At 36.3% G+C, this 20,289-nt stretch overlaps 1 protein-coding gene across 2 annotated transcripts in view; it reads right to left on the bottom strand.

Moving 5' to 3' along the window:
- Positions 1-20,289, bottom strand: part of MESK2 (misexpression suppressor of KSR 2) — a 123,074-nt gene that overhangs the window by 96,581 nt on the left and 6,204 nt on the right. Inside the window, exon 1 of one of the 2 annotated variants that reach the window (XM_069128838.1) lies at positions 10,889-11,146. The exons of the other annotated variant lie outside the window; for it this stretch is intronic. Coding sequence (XP_068984939.1) covers positions 10,889-10,926 — 38 coding nt within the window. The 5' untranslated portion in view covers positions 10,927-11,146. Of the gene's footprint in view, positions 1-10,888; positions 11,147-20,289 lie in introns of those variants that run through there. 2 annotated transcript variants of the gene reach the window in all.

Here is a 20,289-nt window from a genome sequence, read left to right as displayed (position 1 = left end):
AAACTATTATACTAATAAATAGTTGATAGTAATAAATAACAAATATTTCTTGGCTATCCAAATTATTATTCGATACGTAGACACTGGCATAGCAATTAATTTATTACTATAGAATATCATATACTTTCATTGAAGAAATTCTTCCAGTAAGAAACGCAGAAACTATAAAATTTGTAAATAATGTTGCAAGATAGGTAATTAATTAAGTCACCAAATAATCAGAAAAAAAGTGAAATTTCTATACTTCTGAAAATGACACAAACCTATGGATCAATGACACGTAACATCATATTAGGTTGATCAGTAAGTTCATTCACGCTCTTTTTAAAAGGACACGTTGCAAGTATTATTACTTTCATATAAAATCTATCTAACCAAGGAGTAACTTGCTTATTCCGTTGTTTCATAAATACAATATATACTTTTTGCCAACAAATTCAAGTACATGTCCCCTTGCTCTTTCCAAACAATTTTCATAACATTCGTCGAAATGCGCAAGAACTTATTACTCGATCCAACCTTTGCAGCTCACATTTTTTTGCCTTTTTCTCTCCTTGACATACATTTGAAAATGTTAAAATTACAATATTACAAGTCTTCGTGAATTCCATCGGCCAACGAACAATATTGGCAAAACGAGGGAAAATTATTTATGATTTAAAACGACGGTCCCAGAGTAACGGCACGTTTGCATAGCACTGTGCGCGTGCACACATGCGGGCTGGCCTCGTATAAGCATACGATTGTAGATCACTGACCCCTCGAAAAAGCAGGTGGAGAGAGCTGAGAAATCGCATTATTGTCCGCATCCCGGTCTACTATGATACGCAAAAAACTCTCACATCGTTTCTGCCGGCATGCCCTGACGATTCTAATTGTGATAACTACTTATTAGACAGATAGAACGACGTAACAAGAATATTTGTTTCATTAACAGGTCTCGGGTTAGTTTTCTGAAAATTGTATCTTTGGTTTTTGTTTTAATAGATAGTTATTATTGATCATCTGTTCGTGCAGGATGGATGTTTCACTCTTGTAAATTTATGTACCTATATACTAGTTTGTCCGAAAAGTTTCTTTCGTTTTATGAGGAAATAATAGACGCACAACGTTTTTTGTTTTATATTATTTTGTCGTGAATTGCGTACGATCCATTTTGTTCTGTTGAGATAAACACCGCGATATTTCACACACTTGGTTGTATGAAGGTGCACTTTTGTAAAAAGTATGTTTGCGAAAGAAAGACGCGTTTCGGATAACCTAATATACAGGGTGGTTGGTAACTGATGGTACAAGCGGAAAGAGGGTGATTCTACGCGAAAAAAGAAGTCGAAAATATAGAATAACAATTTTTTTTTAATTTTTCTTTTTTTTTTAATCTTTCCATCGAGAAGCCTCAAACGAAAAAATTTTATTCTATATTTTCGACTTCTTTTTTCGCGTAGAATCACCCCCTTTCTGCTTGTACCACCAGTTACCAACCACCCTGTATATACGAAATTGAAAACAAAAATTTAATACCATTTTATCGTATACGTTTAAACGTCAATAACAACGATATGATACTTTCACGTCTACTAAATCGTTTTCAATCGCACGAAGAAGTATTTAATACGCTGTCCATATCGTTGTCAAATTAGTCGATCATTAACATAGAACCACTATCATAATTTCAATCACTGACGTCCGTACTTTGATGCATGTAATGTTGATTAGCTGTCTATTCGTTCTACATGGGAACGAAGCAATGTGCTCTAATACCGTGCGTGTGTGTTTCCAATGTAAACTCACGCAATAAACCAGTTTTGATATCTTCGCCGCAATTCAATATCGATTCCCAGTCTTCTCAATTCATGAAAATTGATAAATATTTGTTTTTCATATCGCGGAAGTTATTAACTCGAATTTTGTGACTATTTAAATAATGAATATTTACATCATTTATCGCAGTGTAATCATCGCAATATGTTAGTGAAGTTGACGAGTAAATAAAGGGGACATTTGTAACCAAAAATTAAGTTTTATCGCATTTTATCGGCTCACGAGTTGTTTCAATTCTCGTGTTTTCCGCGTTCAGTTGATTTTTACATACATTTTATATTACTTCCTTTTTCTCTAACACATTCTGTACTTGTTAACCCGACAAAACAAGAAATTACGCGCCTCGTTATTACCGAACATTCGCACAGCTATCCGTTATCAAGTATTTCCTGAAAATTCCATACGAAGGCGAAATACGGAGAGCTCGGTAGTTCTTTAACAGGAAAACGATAGGAACATAAAGGGGTTAACGGGATACCATTCGAATTAATGAACGCCGCCCATGAAATTACACCCATGTCGATAGAAAGGATTGTTTAATCGATGCGCTCACTTCTTTCCATAACACTGATAATCTTCGTATGTGTTCTCGTTGCACTGTACTCATTCGAACTCTATCATCCACACAACGAAAGAGAATGGAAAATGGAAAGAAAAATATGGAACGAACAATAAAATAGACGCAGCAGTGCGTAACGCTAGTGACATCGAATTTCCAGGTGCAATTGACGTTCGAATATGCAATCGTTATTTTGTCAAGTCGTGCCGCATCAGTTCGCTGGATCGTCGTAATAAATATCACAGGGGCGAATCGACGAAATTTTGTTCTTCTTGGAACAAATAAGCCGGCGATGAAGCGTGGCCCGTCGCGAATGAAAATTTGCATTTCATTTCGCACGTAAATATTTACCCGCTAGTCGGCCTACGAATCTCTGGTGCTCGAACAGCGACGAAACAGAAGCGGCAAGACACGACGCTGTAAATAATATTTCGGTTGAATTGGATTTTAAAAGCCTCCCTCTAACCAGTTTATGGGAGGCCCGATGATTACGAGCTGTCTGTCGTTCCGCGATCATGATTGACATCGATGAAAACGTTGAAATACGCGACGAGTATGTGGGAAATGTAAAAAAGAAAGAAAGAGAGGGGGAGAGAAGCGAACGAACGAATGGGAGCGAGGATTTTTGTCGCTGGAAAAGCCACGACCATACGACCACTTGATGTTCTCGTCAGTGGCGCGCACCTGTCTTTGATTCCTTTTACCTATATTTCAATATCACCTATTGGCTAAAGGGACACCCTTGTGTCAAGAACGTGAAAATCTATGGAAAAATACGTGCAGATACGACGCGAGTATCGAACGCATCACCTAATTACGCCGATCCATGTGGATCGTGGTTCGCGGATCCGAAGCTCGCTAACGAGTATCTGGCAATCGTCAGGACGCTAATTAATCCCGTACGATTCGCGATGACTCTCACACTTATTTATTTGTGCGATCGTATTTTGCTGCAACATGTTTGAAGAGCATATGTTTGTGTGCATAAGTGTATCGATATTTTTTAAACAGGGAAAATTAGAGTTATTACATTTTATTAAGAAAGTTTGTATAAAATCGATAAAGATTTTGGAAAACTGACTGGGAAAGAGATATTTATGTATAATGTTCGTCAACGCGATAATTAATCTTGCACGATTCGCAATTATTCTTAGACTTATTAATTATTATGATTGTATTTCTTTGAAACATGTTTGCGTAATTGAAGAATATCGTAACTCTGTGAGCGTATCTGTAATTATATCATGGAAGAATCGTGTTTAATTAAATCACGAAGTCGCGCAATCTTGATAAAGATTGTTCAATTTTAAATTGATATTTTTGAAATTGGGGAGGATGGAATTACTGCAGTTTGTTAAAGATGTCGGTGTAATGGAAGTTTATATGAAATCGATGGAGATTTTTAAAAAATTGACTGGGAAAAAATATTTATGTACGAGCGTGCTCATGGTTCTTCGATATATCGAGAGAGATCCCTATTTTATTTGTTTTAAATCCAAATTCCTATAAATCGGTCCGGTTGCCAATTGTAACTGTTATAAAAATAAAAACAAACGTGTTTGCTTTGTACAAAACACGTAGTATAAAGCTTTGCAAGAGATCGAGAGGAATTTGAAAATATTTCGTTACTCGCTTTTACCTGTTCTTTGTGTTGTTTTGTGAATCCTGTTGAAGCTTCAAACTGTTGGTATCGTATACACTTTTGAGATATTAAATTAATAAAAGATAGTGGAATATCAAGAAATATATTTTACAACGTCTGTATCTGTGTCTATCATCTCGGTATAATAGGTACAATAAAATATCTAGCTCCGATTTGTCATATAGTTAAGGGAAAAATACAACATTTTTTGACAAATTTTAAATTGTTAAATAAATTGATGTTCTTCGATCAATTTAGAAATATACTTCTCGCGTGTGATGCGACTGGTAGTTTCAAAGAACCTTATGGTGAAAGGAGCTAAGTGCATCTTTCGATACAGCACTTCTACAATGGCGTAGTTTATCGTCGGCAAAACCGTCTAGAATATCATTTCTGTGAAATTTGAAAATTCACGGAAACACAGAAGATAGCGTTCTTTTTCGTTACAATACGAAATTACATACCCCGGCTATGAATTAAATATCGTTTCTTACATATTTTGTCTATTATCATCCATTTATCTTTACTTAAAATAATTACCTTACGCTTGCAAGTAAATCTTGATGGCATTAATGCGCGTTAAGTATAGTATCTACGTACCACGTACAATACAATAGATTATACGCTACGAAACAGTAAAAGTGGTTATAGGTATAGATAACGAGGCCATACACGATATATTAGAAATCTTGCACTGAAAGCACTTCAATAGAACAATTAGTTATAGAAGAAAATTCCCTTGCTTTCTTTACAGACCGAAACAAATTGAAAGACTCAGTTTCTATGAGAAATACATCGCACGCGTAGTTTAAATAGAATTTTATGCGCGAATTAGACATAAGATTGGATAGTGAAAAGCATAACAAAAAGATCATCGATCTTGTCCGCTGAGTGTTATAGTTTTATATTTTCACATGCTGAAATAGGCTTTTCAAGTCATATTCTAGGATTTTTCCTATTTAGATACTCGTCGCTAATACATATTTATTATAGGTAGAACGCATTCAGACGACATTGTAGAAATATCTAATAAAAATGTCAATCTTACTAATTCCACCGTTAAAGCAAACACACTCTGACTAAGCAAACAACCTGTGCAACCTTTCGATTTCTAACTCATCCAATGATAAATGTGCTTAAGCAAGTATAAATACGTCACGACATTTTCTCGAACGTACAATTTCCAAGAATGCAACTCGAAATCTTTTCCATCGTGGCGCATCTTCTTTCGCGGAACAGGTTTCGGACGGTGAAAGTTGACCTCTGGAGAACTTTCTACGTACACCGCGGATGCAGTTTCGAGAGATCGTGACGCGAAGGGAGCCTCGTGGTCGATCATCTTTCATTAAAATAGACAACACTCTCTCGATTTCCGCTCGCGATACCAAAGCTTCGTCGAAGAGAGTTTCAACAAAACGTTTCCATTTAAATCCCACGAAACTTGCTCGTCGTATCTTGTCGTTAGAAAAAGAGACTGTCGTCACGCGAACAGCACATGCATTTCGAATGGTACCTGGGAACCATGGTACTTGGATGGATCACGCTAACTAAATACAACTTAATGGCTGTAGATCGAGTGGTATACCATGTTCTGGGCGATTTCAACGAGTCATCAACCTTTTGGATACTCTTCTCTTCAGCCTTGAAGAACCGTTATTCTTGTCACATTTCGAATCCGGCCTGTGTACTAAGTACTCTCATCTCATCCTTAAACGTCTACTCTACTCGTGAGGCTTCCTAATCTCAAACGGTATTTGCCTTATTATGTGATACATACGCGCCACAATACGTGCAGTAAGTATATTTATATACGCGTATTAAAGGTTCGTAATTCTAATTAAATAATTCATTTAACGTTTAGATGAACATTCAAGCGAAAGGTCATTGGTATTTGATTTGCTGACGTAAAAGGAAATTTCAATAATTTTTGTACAAAAACAGGATTTTGCGACATTCTAAATAACGACGCATATTTTTATTACCATGTTTTTAAACTGCACAATAATACGAATTCAGTGGCCTGATAACGTGCATTATATTAATTTTCTGATATCGCGATAATATAATTAATATAGATAGGCACCGCAATAACATCATGTACATTGTAATGTGTGTTTAAATTAGTTTCTAAATTACAGTTTCTAAATCCACAACTTCGTCCCCGATACATAAAATTAATGACTCGTAAACAAATAAATTTCCAACACCATGTAATTATAGTACTTGCATACATGACAGTAATTAGAGTGAACATTCAAGTTATATTCTACGTTCTATCGGAATCGGTACAAGTATTATGGCGATCAATTCGCGAGCCATTCTACAAAAATTACGAAATAATTAAATATTCAACATTTAGCGTATCTGCTATAAGAATTTTATCCTAAATGTTTAAAGGCATATATATATAATAAGTGGATGATAAATAAAGCATGGCAGATGATACAGACTCTCACTTGAACTAATCGATTTAACATAGCATTCAAAGGATTTTTGATGCAACGACTTACGTGCTGAAGATTACACGACGAACTATCAAAGCGTGCAGTCAAGCAGGAAATTATTTCGCAATGTTCGATACTGAAACGTTCAAAGGCCTTTCGTCGTACAAACTAGATCGATGGTGAAAAAGAACGAAAAAGCGTTGTATCATAACGGGATGAAATCGCTGAAAAGCAACGAGGAGAGTCGCTGTTGCTAATCGAAATCTAATGCTTTTAATTGACGAAACTCGTTCGAACGATATCACACGGTTAGTGCAATTAACGTATAACGTATAAGGACCATTAAATTAGCGAAACAACAAACAGTATCGTCGACTAATGAAACACTATGTGATTTTACTTTGTTACGAATTTAACCAATTGATTTCTTTCCTTTTTTAAACAAGATAACTTCATGCTATAATAAGATATTCTGTATTAATATGGATGTTTTTAATCTTCTCTTTTTAATATCACGCATTTGAATTCACTTTTTCCACAAGATGATATTTTACACGTTTGATATCTATAACGTATTAGTGATTATTACTTCATATGTATCGATATTGATCGATAATGATAATGTGTCAGGCTAAAATTAACCTACTTCGAGAAGAACTGTTTTTCGTGCCACTCTGATTTCCTTAAATCAGAAACTTCCAGAGTAAAGGTAAAACGACTTTCGTAATTTGGGTTTATAGCGATTCGAGGTCGAGGAAGAGTTCAATGAACTCGTAAATACTATGGCTATATCCAAATTTTAAATCGAACGATAAAAATTTGATTCCATCACTACGAAGTAGCAATTTACATTTGGCAACCTCATTAATATATTTATAAACTTCTCATATAAAATATTAATGTTATAATTCGAAATCGTTAATCGTAAGTCTTTAATTCTTTATTTAAAATTTTAAATGTTAAATTAAGAAATCTTTTATTCAACCGTAATAATCGCGGCGCAATCGAAAAAGTCACAGAATTTAAATATGTATAACTGAAACCAACACGTACGAACGTATCGTACAATTCAAGTTCCAAGTTCATTTTGGGGGCAACGAATTCGCTCGAACGCGGTCGCTGTTTCAGCCATAGTGAACCGACTGAAAAGATATGATCTCGCGGGCAGATTCATTAATCACTCGAGCGGCCAAGTAAAAAATCGTGCACGAATCTCTGATGCTTGGTGGAATTATCACGTCCGGTAAGCGTGGCTTATTTCCACGCGCGTTTTTCACGAGAAATATAGCAAGAAGAATCGTTGGCAGAGCAGAGACCTGTTCAAGTAGCTTTTGTTGTCTGCCTAGACGTGACCATGTTCACGATACCGAGTACGTTCACACAGGTTTCTGGGATGCATCGAAACGAACAGGACGACAAAAGATACTAAACGATCCTGTTTGTTATTCGTTGTGTTCTTCGTTCCACTTCCTCTTTTTTTCATCTATCGGTATAATTTTTTCGGTTCATAAAAATTCGTTTCCAAGGTAAATGACACGTTGGGAAGAAAAAAATTTTAACTTTATTTCAAAACCAGCTGCGAAAAAGAGGGATTCGAGGCCGACATGACCGATTGTCGTTCGCGATATTACGAATTCCGCTATTTCTCGTGATTATTTTCGACTTTGTAATAACGCGGGACGCAACAAAAAGCTCATTACGCGATTCCACGGACCGAGAGTCGAGAAAGGAATTCGGGAAAAGATTTTAATTTCGCAGCCCGAATCGTTCGTTTATTCCGTCCGTGCAATATGGGAGTTCTGTTTTCAAACGTCCATCGCGTGATTAGTCCGTTCGTACGAAAAACAATGGGAACGCAACGAATTTCAAGCGTGATTATCATTCGTTTCTTTATCGTTCGCAGGGCGAGAATGTTGATATTCATTTCATATATTGTCAAGGCGTAATAGAATTTTCAGCTTATTTTTAATGTCACCTGAAGCTTTATCATTCGATTAATTTGAATTCCAAATTAAAATTTAGAAATTTTTCACATTTATAGGTAAAATAATTTTCCCTTTTTTAAAAGCGATATATTTTATCCTTAAAAGTTATCATGGATGCAATTTCCGCCCCATTTTGTTGTCATACTATTGTTTCGTAATAATACTACCGACATACATCCATTGGAAACTATATATTTTCTATAGAAAATCGAATATCGGGTAACAATAGAACATTTAATTGTGCTTGCTTGATTTTATTGATATCTAGAATAAACATGATGGATTGAACGTGATTTTCTTTGACTATAGCTTTTGAGAATTAAATATTGTACAATACACATACTTGTATAATTATCAAATTGCTAAAATTTCAACTAAAAGTATGTTTGAATACATTGATTACGGTTCATAACAAATGATTCAGATTCGTCGAAATAAATTAATAACTATACCGTAGATAAAAACGTGTCAAAAATTCAAGATTAAAATTCAGGTAAAGGCATGAATATAAAAAGAAAAAAGACAGAGTTCCAGAGGCTACGATGTTACAAGTGGCCTGACCCACAATAGGGAATGCCATAAAAAGTGGAGGAAGTTGGTCAGAGTATCGGTATAGAATGAACGAGCTGCATTTAAGAATTGTTCTACCATTCACACAGATTTTGCTTTGAATTTTCCAAAATTGCAACACATATTATGCGCGCGAGCAAATCGACCAACATTGTACAATTCCATATTTCAGCAAGGTGATTCGATCGTTTGAGCCGGTGCGGTGTCACTAGTCGCAGTAATCGTGAGTAAATGCGAATTAATCTAGGCAGGAAATGAATCAACCTTCGATTGCGGTTGAGTTACGGAGAAACGCATGTTCTTGGCGCCGAAAGGTTCAGGATCTCTTGACCGAGTCGGAAGTAGCCGATTGTTTGGGGTAGGAATGCCAAACGGTACTCCGAACTTTCTGTAGGAATTTCAAACGTGTTCGGTACACGTCCAATTCCCTCTGACATCCGGTACACGGAGTTCAGCCATCGACGTTATCGATAACGGATGAGAAGCTTGGCCCACACCGCAAACTCCATTACTATGGTTAGCCTCCCTAAAATTAACTGGCGAAATTAGCGATCCAAATAGATCCGCATTCCCGCGGGGCACCGCACAAATTTCAAAGCTCGCGCGCTCTCTCAAGAATTACAATGGATCGATATGATCCTTTTGGTCATTTCCATAAAAGCTGTTCTGCCTCGATCTGGCATTCTAATTTTCACCTATTCATTAACGAGATTGCCAAACACCATGTACTGTTCCGAACTTTGAGCCTCGCAAAAGTAATAGCTCTCTTTCGATACTAATTAGATATAATAAATTTGACTATTATTGAATAAAAGAAAGGAAAATTGAAAACGAAAGAATGGAAAATAAAGGAAATATTTGTCATAGCTAAAACGCGGATGCTTCTGCGTTGACGAAAAATGGATAAACGCAAAAATACACAGCATGCTCAGAATATGCCAAAATACATGAAATATTCGAAATGTAGTACTCATAACAATATTTAATAGATGAAACATTTATATATTTAGGTTGCTGAATTGGTCATTTGTTTATCATTTGGATAATATCATTCTTAACTATCATATATCGTTATTTCCTTTATCTCAATTGTGTTTATAAAAGTTTGAGTTTGTATAAACATCTACAACAATATATATCTATATCAAGGATTTTCTAGTATTTAAGAATTTCGATTAGGATTTATGCAACTCTAAACCATCAATCATATTTAGCTTGCGTCCCATTGACATCCTATTTTGGAAGTTCAAGTTTATTTAATACGATTTCTCTAAGATCGAGTAGTATGCGGTTATTCGTATCTCGCATTATCCTTCCACAGATGATTCCAATCTCAAAAACATACCTGTACTATCCAATTAATTTCCATAAATATTCGGTCGCTTAGCCCGTTGAATGGAAGTGGCAAGCAATTCGAAATATGACTTTCAGAACTGTGTTAATTCCAAATATAATATTAATATTGCACAGACGTATTATTTTCAACATGGTACCGTGAATATTAAAACTGTTATTATTGACGACAAAAATATCGCCATCTCGTATTGGAAATTATTTCAATGAGAATTGTGCTTGACCTGTATTTAGCAGGTCAATCTTTCTAGGGTCATATCGAAACTGTGAAAGAAAAATTTATAATCCCGGTAACTTGTGATTCGGTTTACTAATACCGCTAGTTTCTAAATCGTTACACAGGAAAGCGTCTATCAGCCATAAACTTCTCCGAGAAGCATCATTTGCAAATTCAGTCTGGAATTGTTTTGCCCCGAAGGGCCCGAAACATTCTCACCAAGGAGCAAATCTCGACTATAACCGCGTTGCAATCGTGACGAATCAGTTCCTCGAGTCGTTTCTCGCGATAACGTACCTCGTGTTGGAAATTCTAGTAATCGAGTGGTCCTCCATATTGCCCACAGCGTTGCGTTTAACGAGCAGCTTCTTGAATATTCATAGAATTCGTCGTTGAAATTGTTGCGTATAGGCAAACAAGAAACTGATCGATCAAGCAGTACACGATAAAACTGGTAAATTTGCGACGAGATGTATGGAGCAGGCGAAAGTATGTCAACGGTACGCGTATCGTTGACACCTTTGAATATCGCGTAGCACGACCGAGCCTGGCACTGTCTGCCGCAGACGCTTAACAGTTGTCAACATTAGACGATAACAAAGTCCACAAGCCTGTTGCTAACGACGTTGCAAAAGTGCGAGGAACGCGTTTGCCGCAACAGAGAAAGCAATATTTTGATAACATTTGACACGATTGGTGAGTAAGATACAGAAGAACTGTTTCTTCTATGAATTAAATTTGTCGCGAATACGAGTAGTACGTAGCTCTTTCGTGTTGACCTTATGAATTTTCATACTATCTTTAGAGGTATTTCTTAAACGTAGTATCTTCGGTATAGTAGTTCGTGATAATCAGATACGAAGAAATCTATAGAGCACGTCTTATTGTAATTAGAAAGTCAAACTGTGTATTTGATTCCTTCGTCTAGAAGCAAAATTTCTTCTCTTTCGAAAGTGAAATTTCAGTTATGGAGAATTATATTGACCTCTCCACGCTCGATTGTGCTTCTAAAGTTGTTAATTCACTAAATAACAGATATATTTCTTTTCGATAAAACTGATCTCAAATTTTACAGATATATTTCTTTTCGATAAAACTGATCTCAAATTTTACAGTATCATATCCTCTTTATAAAATCATGCAACGAGAAAATCGTCAAAAGACGTGTTTTTATTTCTGACAATTGCCGATAACAATTTTTTCCACATTCTGAAAACAATCGAGTTTTGGAAAGATTGAAATTATCCAAAGGCAAACATAAGGCTGAGTTTGTATTTGTTTAGAACCGATTCTCTCTTGAGCGTTTCACGCTATTTAGAAACGTATTATCAAGAAAATACCGATTGCCAGAAGGGAAAGGTAACTCGTAATGTAACTCAGGGGTGTAGTCTATCTCGCGCATGTTTATCTAGCTAATTGTTAATATATGTAATGCGTAACGCGATAGAACCTTCGGATGAACAATCGAGCACACCGCAGGCCGCGGTATTTCCCTTAACCCCGAACTCATCCGCGGACAAGAGTACCAGTTTAGTTATCTCCGGCATTCAAAGTGGTTGAAGCTCGCGTTACGTACGCTCCTGCTTTCGAGCTTTCCTGTCGAAACTACGCGCGTTTAACCAACTACCAGTGCCCACTGGAAACGAGCCGCTATTAAGCTCGAGCCATTTGCCGCTTAAGCGTTCGTGAGATCAGGCTTCCGCGGCCATTCTCGTATGTATAGCCGTTTCATTTTCAAATACAGGTAATATCGATCACTATGATATCGGAAAATCGACTATTAAATGGCGAACACCGTGGATTATCGCTGCGTCATCTTCCCAGCGTTTCTTTTCTCTCAGATGAATCTGAGAGTTTATATCTTTTACTTTCGTAGAAACTCTTTGCGAAAGCTCTTGCGAAAGAAACAAAACATATAACTTCGCGTCTCCTTTTGTAAATTAAATGGAGCGTTGTCGGATGAAGTGATTTGGTTCCATGGATTTTGTAAATGATTCCACAAATCAGATTCAGATTTCAGTTGTAGGATTTGCCGTCGAATTCATTTCGAGTTTTCTGCGGATGTGCTAATATCTTTCTTTATCGGACCTAAAGTGTATCTTCTCATTTTTTCATTATTATATCAAAGATCAACAGTGAGATTACAAGTTTGATTATCCCGTGCAATGTTCAAGGCCTTTGAGATTGAATTTGAAGCTTAGTTCAGTAGATTAATTCTGTTTTACCCTTAGATTTAGGCAGGTATCAGCCTCACAGACAGCACTTTGAGCAAACGGAATGAAAGAAAGTGCAAGATGAAATAGGGAGACACAGCGTCACAGAAAATAGACAAACGTGATTCACAAGCATAAGACATGTAGTAATATATAACAGCGGTACTAGCAGGCATGGCATAGATATGAGCGAGCTAATCTGACAGAATACAGACAAGAATAACTGCCACGCGCTACGAATCGAACCAAACCGATCAAACAAGCTACGCAATATCGAATTCACTGCACTCGATAGAGGCGCAACAAGAATAATTGGGAAGATACATTGATCAAATCGTGTAAAAACGTGACTGGATCTATGACAAATAGAGAATCTATCAACATTATTATTACGAGAAAGTTCTTTATGCGATTCTTTAAATTTATAATTTGCAGATGACAAGGACGTAAACCGCTCTGTTTTATGAGCAGTTCTTCTTATTCATAAATTTAATCAACGAGGGAAGATCTTGCTATGTTCAAAGACATAATTCCTGCGTGCTTTCAGTTGTATCACCTTCAAAGCACGAGCGTACCTATGTGAGAAAATTTCTCGAAATTAAAGTTTCATTGGCGTTTTTCGATGCATGTTCGGTGTTCTTTCGTTCGATCTGGCTTGCAATTACTAGTTCGTATACATAATATTATTTTGCTTTTAAGCAACATACCATGTTAATCGTCAATTACCTCGATCCATATAATTATAACATATAAATTGAAATTTTTGATTATTTATCGAGATACTTTAGAAATGTATCGAAGCAGTTAAGGTAATTCCTATCACGACAAAGACGAAGCGTTTTAATATTTGATATCAAAATTTAGACACTTGTCGTTTATGTTGAGGTTATTCGATGTGTAAACGGAGAAACTCGTGGATAAATTGTAAGGTAGAAAATATATTTAAATAGAAGTGTAATTATAAGTAAGAATACAATTTGAGCTGGTCCAGATCCGCACCCTAAATGTATTACCCAATAACTGAAAACCCCGAAGCCAACATCGCCTGTCTACTGTTTATGGTCTGTCTTCGTCGCAGTCTTTTGTCTACACGCTGTCGATGGCTTCAGTGCTTGAGAAAACTAAAAAAGGACCAGATGTAAAGTTTTCTTAGAAGTGGTGACCACTTCAACAGTTTAAAATACATATTTTTGCTTATTCTACCAAATGTCCAAATCGGACAAATTGTGAATGTAAACAACTAAATAAAAAAAAAAAAAAATATTTTTGCTCACGCTGACACGATAAATAATAGTAAAATCGCATTGTTTTTTTCTACGTTTGAAGTATATCGTGTGTTAAAATTTTAATAAATTTGTCAAGTTTCACCTGTGTTAATGCTCGGTATTCGTAATAAACAGAACAAATCGGTCTATTTATAATATATCGATAGCGGCGAGACAACGGCGGGACAACACTGGTACCGCACTAAATCGAACGGTATGCAGCAGGTAGGTACGTATAGAAACGGCGACGTGACGCGAATACGAAAATTCCTTTGCCCCGAGAATTCGCTCCAGCGATACGGCCTTAACTGTCTGCGGAGATTCAAGGAGAGAGGAGCAATGGCCTGCGAACCGTTATTATTTGCCTAATGCCGCCTCCCGCATCTCTAACGACAAGAAAATAAATGATAACAACGCTCTTTCAGAATCTGTTTGCCATGTAATTTGCAAAGCGGATTCCTTATGCGCGGAAAGAATACGAGGAAACGGAATCTGTTGATCCAATTGCGACAAGATTCGCAAAACACCATGTATTTCGATGTTTTTAAATTACGAACAAAATTACAAATTATACATCGTATCGTGTAATTCGATGATTTTTAATGTGTGTTAATCTTTTATGAGAAAACATAGTATAACTATAATGTATTTGCACTTTGAAGATTTTTGACGAAATCAAGAATTTTGCTGCGAGAATAAAATAAATATTTGTAAATTTATCTATACGATGGTTCTCTACGCCCTTCCATTTCTTATCTCATGTGAACGATGTAAGAAACAGTTTCATGTTATCAGTATCATGCCGGTGGAACATGAAGAGTTAAAAAAGCAAAATAATATGAAAAATATTAAATCATTCCATGCAATTAATTTTCTATATATTCCAGATAAACTATAATATATTTCGTCTCTTCCTTTCCTCCGCCCTCACGGTTTCGCGTTTCATGTACCGTTTACTTTGCATTTTAAATTCAGTGCACGCACGAAAACATCGGAAATTTATTCTCGTCCTTTACGTAACAAAATCTACCATACACCGTAGCTAGACTCATTTGATTTACTTCGTCCTACGACTAAGACCACAATTCTAAGTTTAATGCGAAATAAATAATTTGAGTTTGCGCACCATAGAAATTTCCCTGGAACAATACGGAGTGTCTGTCGCGGGTAGGCAATTAATTTGCCGCGCTTCCGCGTCATAACGGGCATAGAAATTTTCAAGTTAAGCGGGTTGCGTTCGCGCCGGATTAAATGAACCGGTTCCATGTTTGTTTCTCGATCGTTCGTTCAATTCGCACCGGCACCGTTGCGTCGCTGTATAATCCACGAGCTGAGTTATGTAGATCCAGGGCTTATCGCTCCAGGATTTCCATTCTGTCTCATTATTAATTTCCATGCGTTAAGCAGCCGCGACTGGGATTAGTTGGTAGCGTCGTTACACGAGCCAACGGAACTACCGCATTTCTATGGGGCTCCATTGATTTCGCGATGTAATTATTCTTGCAGGAAATACAGTGCCGACTAACAAATGGTTTGCACCAACTTTTCGTGCATTCGTCATTGTAATATGCCTTGCTTTTATACTTTTGTCTCGGTCTCTCATTGATAATTTATTTCACACCGATGATTCCGTTTTGCAAAGATTCGAATAAAACGCGTTATGGGCAAGCGAATGAAATTTCTACGTACAATTAAATGTCTCAAAATAGTTCTAACTGAAGTTGAAATGGGAAATTAAAGTTGTACGGACACGAGTAATTAAAATACGAAATATCAATCAACCGTCAAAAGAGAAACAAATTGTTTCCTTGAAAATAAAGCCAAAAAAGTATCTCCCTGAGCGACATGTATATTAAAACCACGTAAAACTGAAAGTAATCATCAACTTGACGATGAACTACAAACATAAATATCAAAATTAATTTTCGTTTTAACTCTCATTCAACAATTCTATCCGGCATGAATATAAATTAGCATAACAGAGTCTCCATTTCACCTAGAGGTCACTTCCATATTTAACCGCTCCGCAATGAAAGTCGTATGCCTCTACTCTACTTTCGCCGCGGTTTTCCTCGTATTTACCTCTTTGACAAACAATGACACGTGTACATAGACACACACACACGATACTGAATAAAGGACAATAAAAGAGATACATCGATAAGATGAACTCTGGTGTTACTGTTTCTTCGAAACAATTGTCTAGCCCGAAGTATTACATCCTATTTCTTGCCTCCGCTTAGGATGGCGCGAATATTTCTGCGACAAACCGTAACTGTGGAAACGAGCTTATTACCAGGAAATGTTGTATTCTCTGGAAATAAAAGTTCCTGTCCAACACGGCGGACACCGGTTCTCACGATGCTTTCGTTCGTAAGTTCGTTAACAGTGAACGTCGTCAGACAACAAAACGTCGTACACGTCGCGGATAAAACGAGCAAGTTACACAGAAAGGTTAGAAGGAACGGAGAATTTTGTCGAACGAACCCACGTTGAAATTAAGTCAGCGTACACGCGGCCAGGATCGAAAAACTTTCTCGTTTCTCGTTCCCTTTTCGGTGTTCGGTTTAACGCGATCGAACGCGATACTCTCTTCCCCGAGGATCGACGATAGAGCACTCTGTGATCCTCTCCTTGTTCAACAGACTTGGAAACTTTCAAAAGGCCCGGATCCCCCACAAATCACATAATTTGTATGCATGAAGTCGGAATGTAGACGCGTTGCGATGGCACGGCCAAAGTCACGGCTCGCCGAGATTCCTGCGAGCCAGACGCAAATTCACTTCTGGCCGAACGTCGTGACCCGTTCGTGTAACGAACAACCACGCAGACAGTTCAACGTTTCGCGTTTTCTCCCTCGACGTTATACGAGTTCAAGCTTGTGGACGATTCGATGAAACATCTCTCTCGCGGACCCAGCTCTCGTGTTTCTTCTTGTTAAAAGCCTGCGAAAGAGGTCATGCTCGTTGACGAACAGAGAAGAAATTCTGACGAATTTGCTTGGCATCGTCCAGTGTTCATAACGTCCAAATATTTCAAGTTCTCCATATTTTATGAAATTCGATCTTTTGTTGCTTATAACGAAAGATAGGTCATTCCAATGCTATTGATATCGTCCGCAGTGGGACCGTGATACCTATATCCCTCCTTTAAGGTGCCGAGTCTATTAGAAACTTATTTTACGACTATTCTTCGCTCCGCTACATTCAATCATAAAACAGGGATAATAGAAATGTTATTTTATGAGTTAATAGAGCCATATTTTTCCCGGAACGGATCTATCGGCGAATCGCCAATTAATAATTTCATGTGAAATAAATATCAATAAATGTCAAACATCAACAAATGTGTTTATGCAATTTCATATTTTTACAAACACAAGCGAAGAAATAAAAGAAACGTGGAGATGTGTTCCACCCCCTAAATACAGTATTATGCTACACCATTAGGTCGTCCGAAAAGTTTCTTTTGTTTCATAAAGAAATAATAGATGCACAACATTTTCCGTTTTACACTATTATATCGAATTACGTATGATCCATTTTTTTCTGTCAAGATAAAGATTACAACGTTAGACAGATTAGGTTTCATGTTTGTATAAAGATGAGTCGTTGTAAAAGACGTGTCTGTAAAAGAAAGACACTTTTTCGACAACTTAATATATGTATTCTATGCATTTTTGTATCTCTAAATGTTTAGCCAAATGTATAAACATCCGTAGTTTAGCGGCAGATGGTGAAAATTGAAAGAATCATGTAAATGAAATTAAGCTTGGTGGCGACATCTTCAATAATTCAGCGAGATAAAAATTTTAATCTAACCCTCTCACAACGCTCCCATTTCTTACTTTCAAATTACTCGCGCAATAAAGGGGTTTCATTTATCCCATTTCAACAAACACTCGAAGATCATTTCTTTTCGCGGTCGCGAGCTACGTAAACGCGCGAATTATAATTCTGCGCGACTCTTCAAGCGATGTTCTCCCGTTCTACATTCGTTTCAGTCGTAACCCGTTTAATTGCATTTGTTTAAGAATAAATGAAATTCATCTAGAGCAGCGCGTTTCGTCGGATCGAGGTAGGAAAACAACTCTGAACTCGAGTTTTCCATTTCGAGGCAGCAGCGTCATTGCGCTTCGATGAATCCCACCGATGAATTAATCCTTGGACGGAAAGAAGCATGTGCAATGTGCAAAGTTACGGACGTTGTAATTGGAACGAGTTTATTCGTGATAATGCAGAAACTTTACGAACTGTCGCGGTACTGTAATGTGTACGTTGTACGCTACCTATCAAAAGTGTAGTGCATAGCTACAAAGTTATAAATACGAGGATTTGAGGCGATTTTATTTTTCCTTGATGGAATTTTTACAGAATGTTACTACACGACAAAATCTGTTTCTAAATGTCGATATGCGATAAAAATGTGATATCCGTAAGTGCCAAACATTATGGAAGTAGTTTGTTTGATTGTCAAGTTACGGTTGAGATGGGAAAACTTTCTTCAATTTAATAGAGAGATTACTCTGATCGATTCTATTATATTTAAAATTCAGTACCATTTAGTAGCTACCGGTTGATACTACGCCGAGTCGTGTATTTAGTTTTAACATATTACCGATAAGGTTTTAAATCTCGTATAAGATATTTTTGTTGATTTAATGGAGATAGTATAAAACTACTGCTTTTTATCATTAGTTTGCTGTTTTTTCTTCGGTATTAACAATTTATTAACGACATTAAATTTAACGTATGGACGTATAAAATATTAATAGAAATCGACCAAGGTGTCCATGTAAGTACTTATGAGAGATACTGTACGTCAAAGAAAAAGGACAGCAAGGATTGATCGTACGAGAAGCGTTCGTGACGAACGTTTTAATTTAACACGCGATTCGGCAAAATCCGCGCGATTCGAATGTGCAATTTGAAACGATCGGTACATGTGGTTGGGTAAATAAAAAAATAGTATTTCCGGGGATTAGAATCCGCAGAATATCTAGATAGGCAAGTGCTTGCTTTCATGGTGGTGGTGAACCAATATTTGAAACTGGAATTTTTATTCCATCCTTGATCATCGTTCCTCGTATTTATTCAGAATAGTCGGAAACTTGAATAGTATTGGTTAGTGGTATACGTAGTTTTTCATATTATGTATTTCCAACATAATAAAATTCCATCTGATTTTGTACGGCTTTGTAATTACAAATTACTCGTACATTACCTGTATGAAAAAATTGTTCAGCGAAGAACCGAGTGATTTCGAGAGTGACATAATCTGATGTAATTATATTTTATACTTAGATGTTTTTAGATATTAGAAGTTAAATATTTCTCGTAATAATATACGAAACGATTTATGTCGAAAAACTATTTTTTTTTTTTTTTTATTTAATATTTCACATTCACAATTTCTCCAATTTGGACGTTTGGTAGAATTTTTTAGCTGTTTGATTATCATGTGGGTGGCTACCCCCAGCGGGGTACCACCTTCGTATTTGTTAGGTTATATCCTTTATGAGAAAAACTATTGATTCAGCAGATATCTTAGTCTCGATATTTCAATGGTCAGTGTTGTGAAATTTCTTGTCGATAAATTATATTTCGCTTTGCGAATAATAAATTCCGAGTTACACAGTGGAATTGTGTTCGTTAATATTTCTGTCGATAGGAAAAACTAAATTATCTCTGATTGGGACGAAATTATCACGAAAGAGGATTTTAAGTTTATTTATATAATGAGTTTATTTTACATGACGTAAAACTTGACAATCATCGGCCAACACTCTGTAGGTATAAATTTATATTTGATAATTTGATGAAACGCAAATTCAACACGATGGAGCGGATGTACCTATGGAATAATTTGGAATAATTTGTCAGGTTTACTTTCCGACAAAATAGAGACGATCAAATATTTTATATCACATGCAGCGAAACATATTACGATGAATGCTTTGAAGATATTTGTCATAAATATATAATATTGTTTCACCCAAATATATGTTAATAAATGTCTACATATTTTTTGATAATAACAAATATTTTGTTTTTATCGTTAGCGCAACATATACAAATTCGACATCGACTTACGTATAGTAAATCAAAATATGTATCTTACTAATATTTTCTTGTTATTTCGAGGTTATGTAACATAAAGAAATTAATTTTAAAAGCATAAAGAGTATCTTTCCTACATAACAATTAATCTGCATAAAATA

This window comes from Bombus flavifrons, chromosome 2 (genome assembly GCF_040668555.2).
Source record: "Bombus flavifrons isolate JBK064 chromosome 2, iyBomFlav1_principal, whole genome shotgun sequence".
Taxonomy (NCBI): Eukaryota; Metazoa; Arthropoda; class Insecta; order Hymenoptera; family Apidae; genus Bombus; species Bombus flavifrons.
This window is presented reverse-complemented; position numbering and strand designations above follow the sequence as displayed.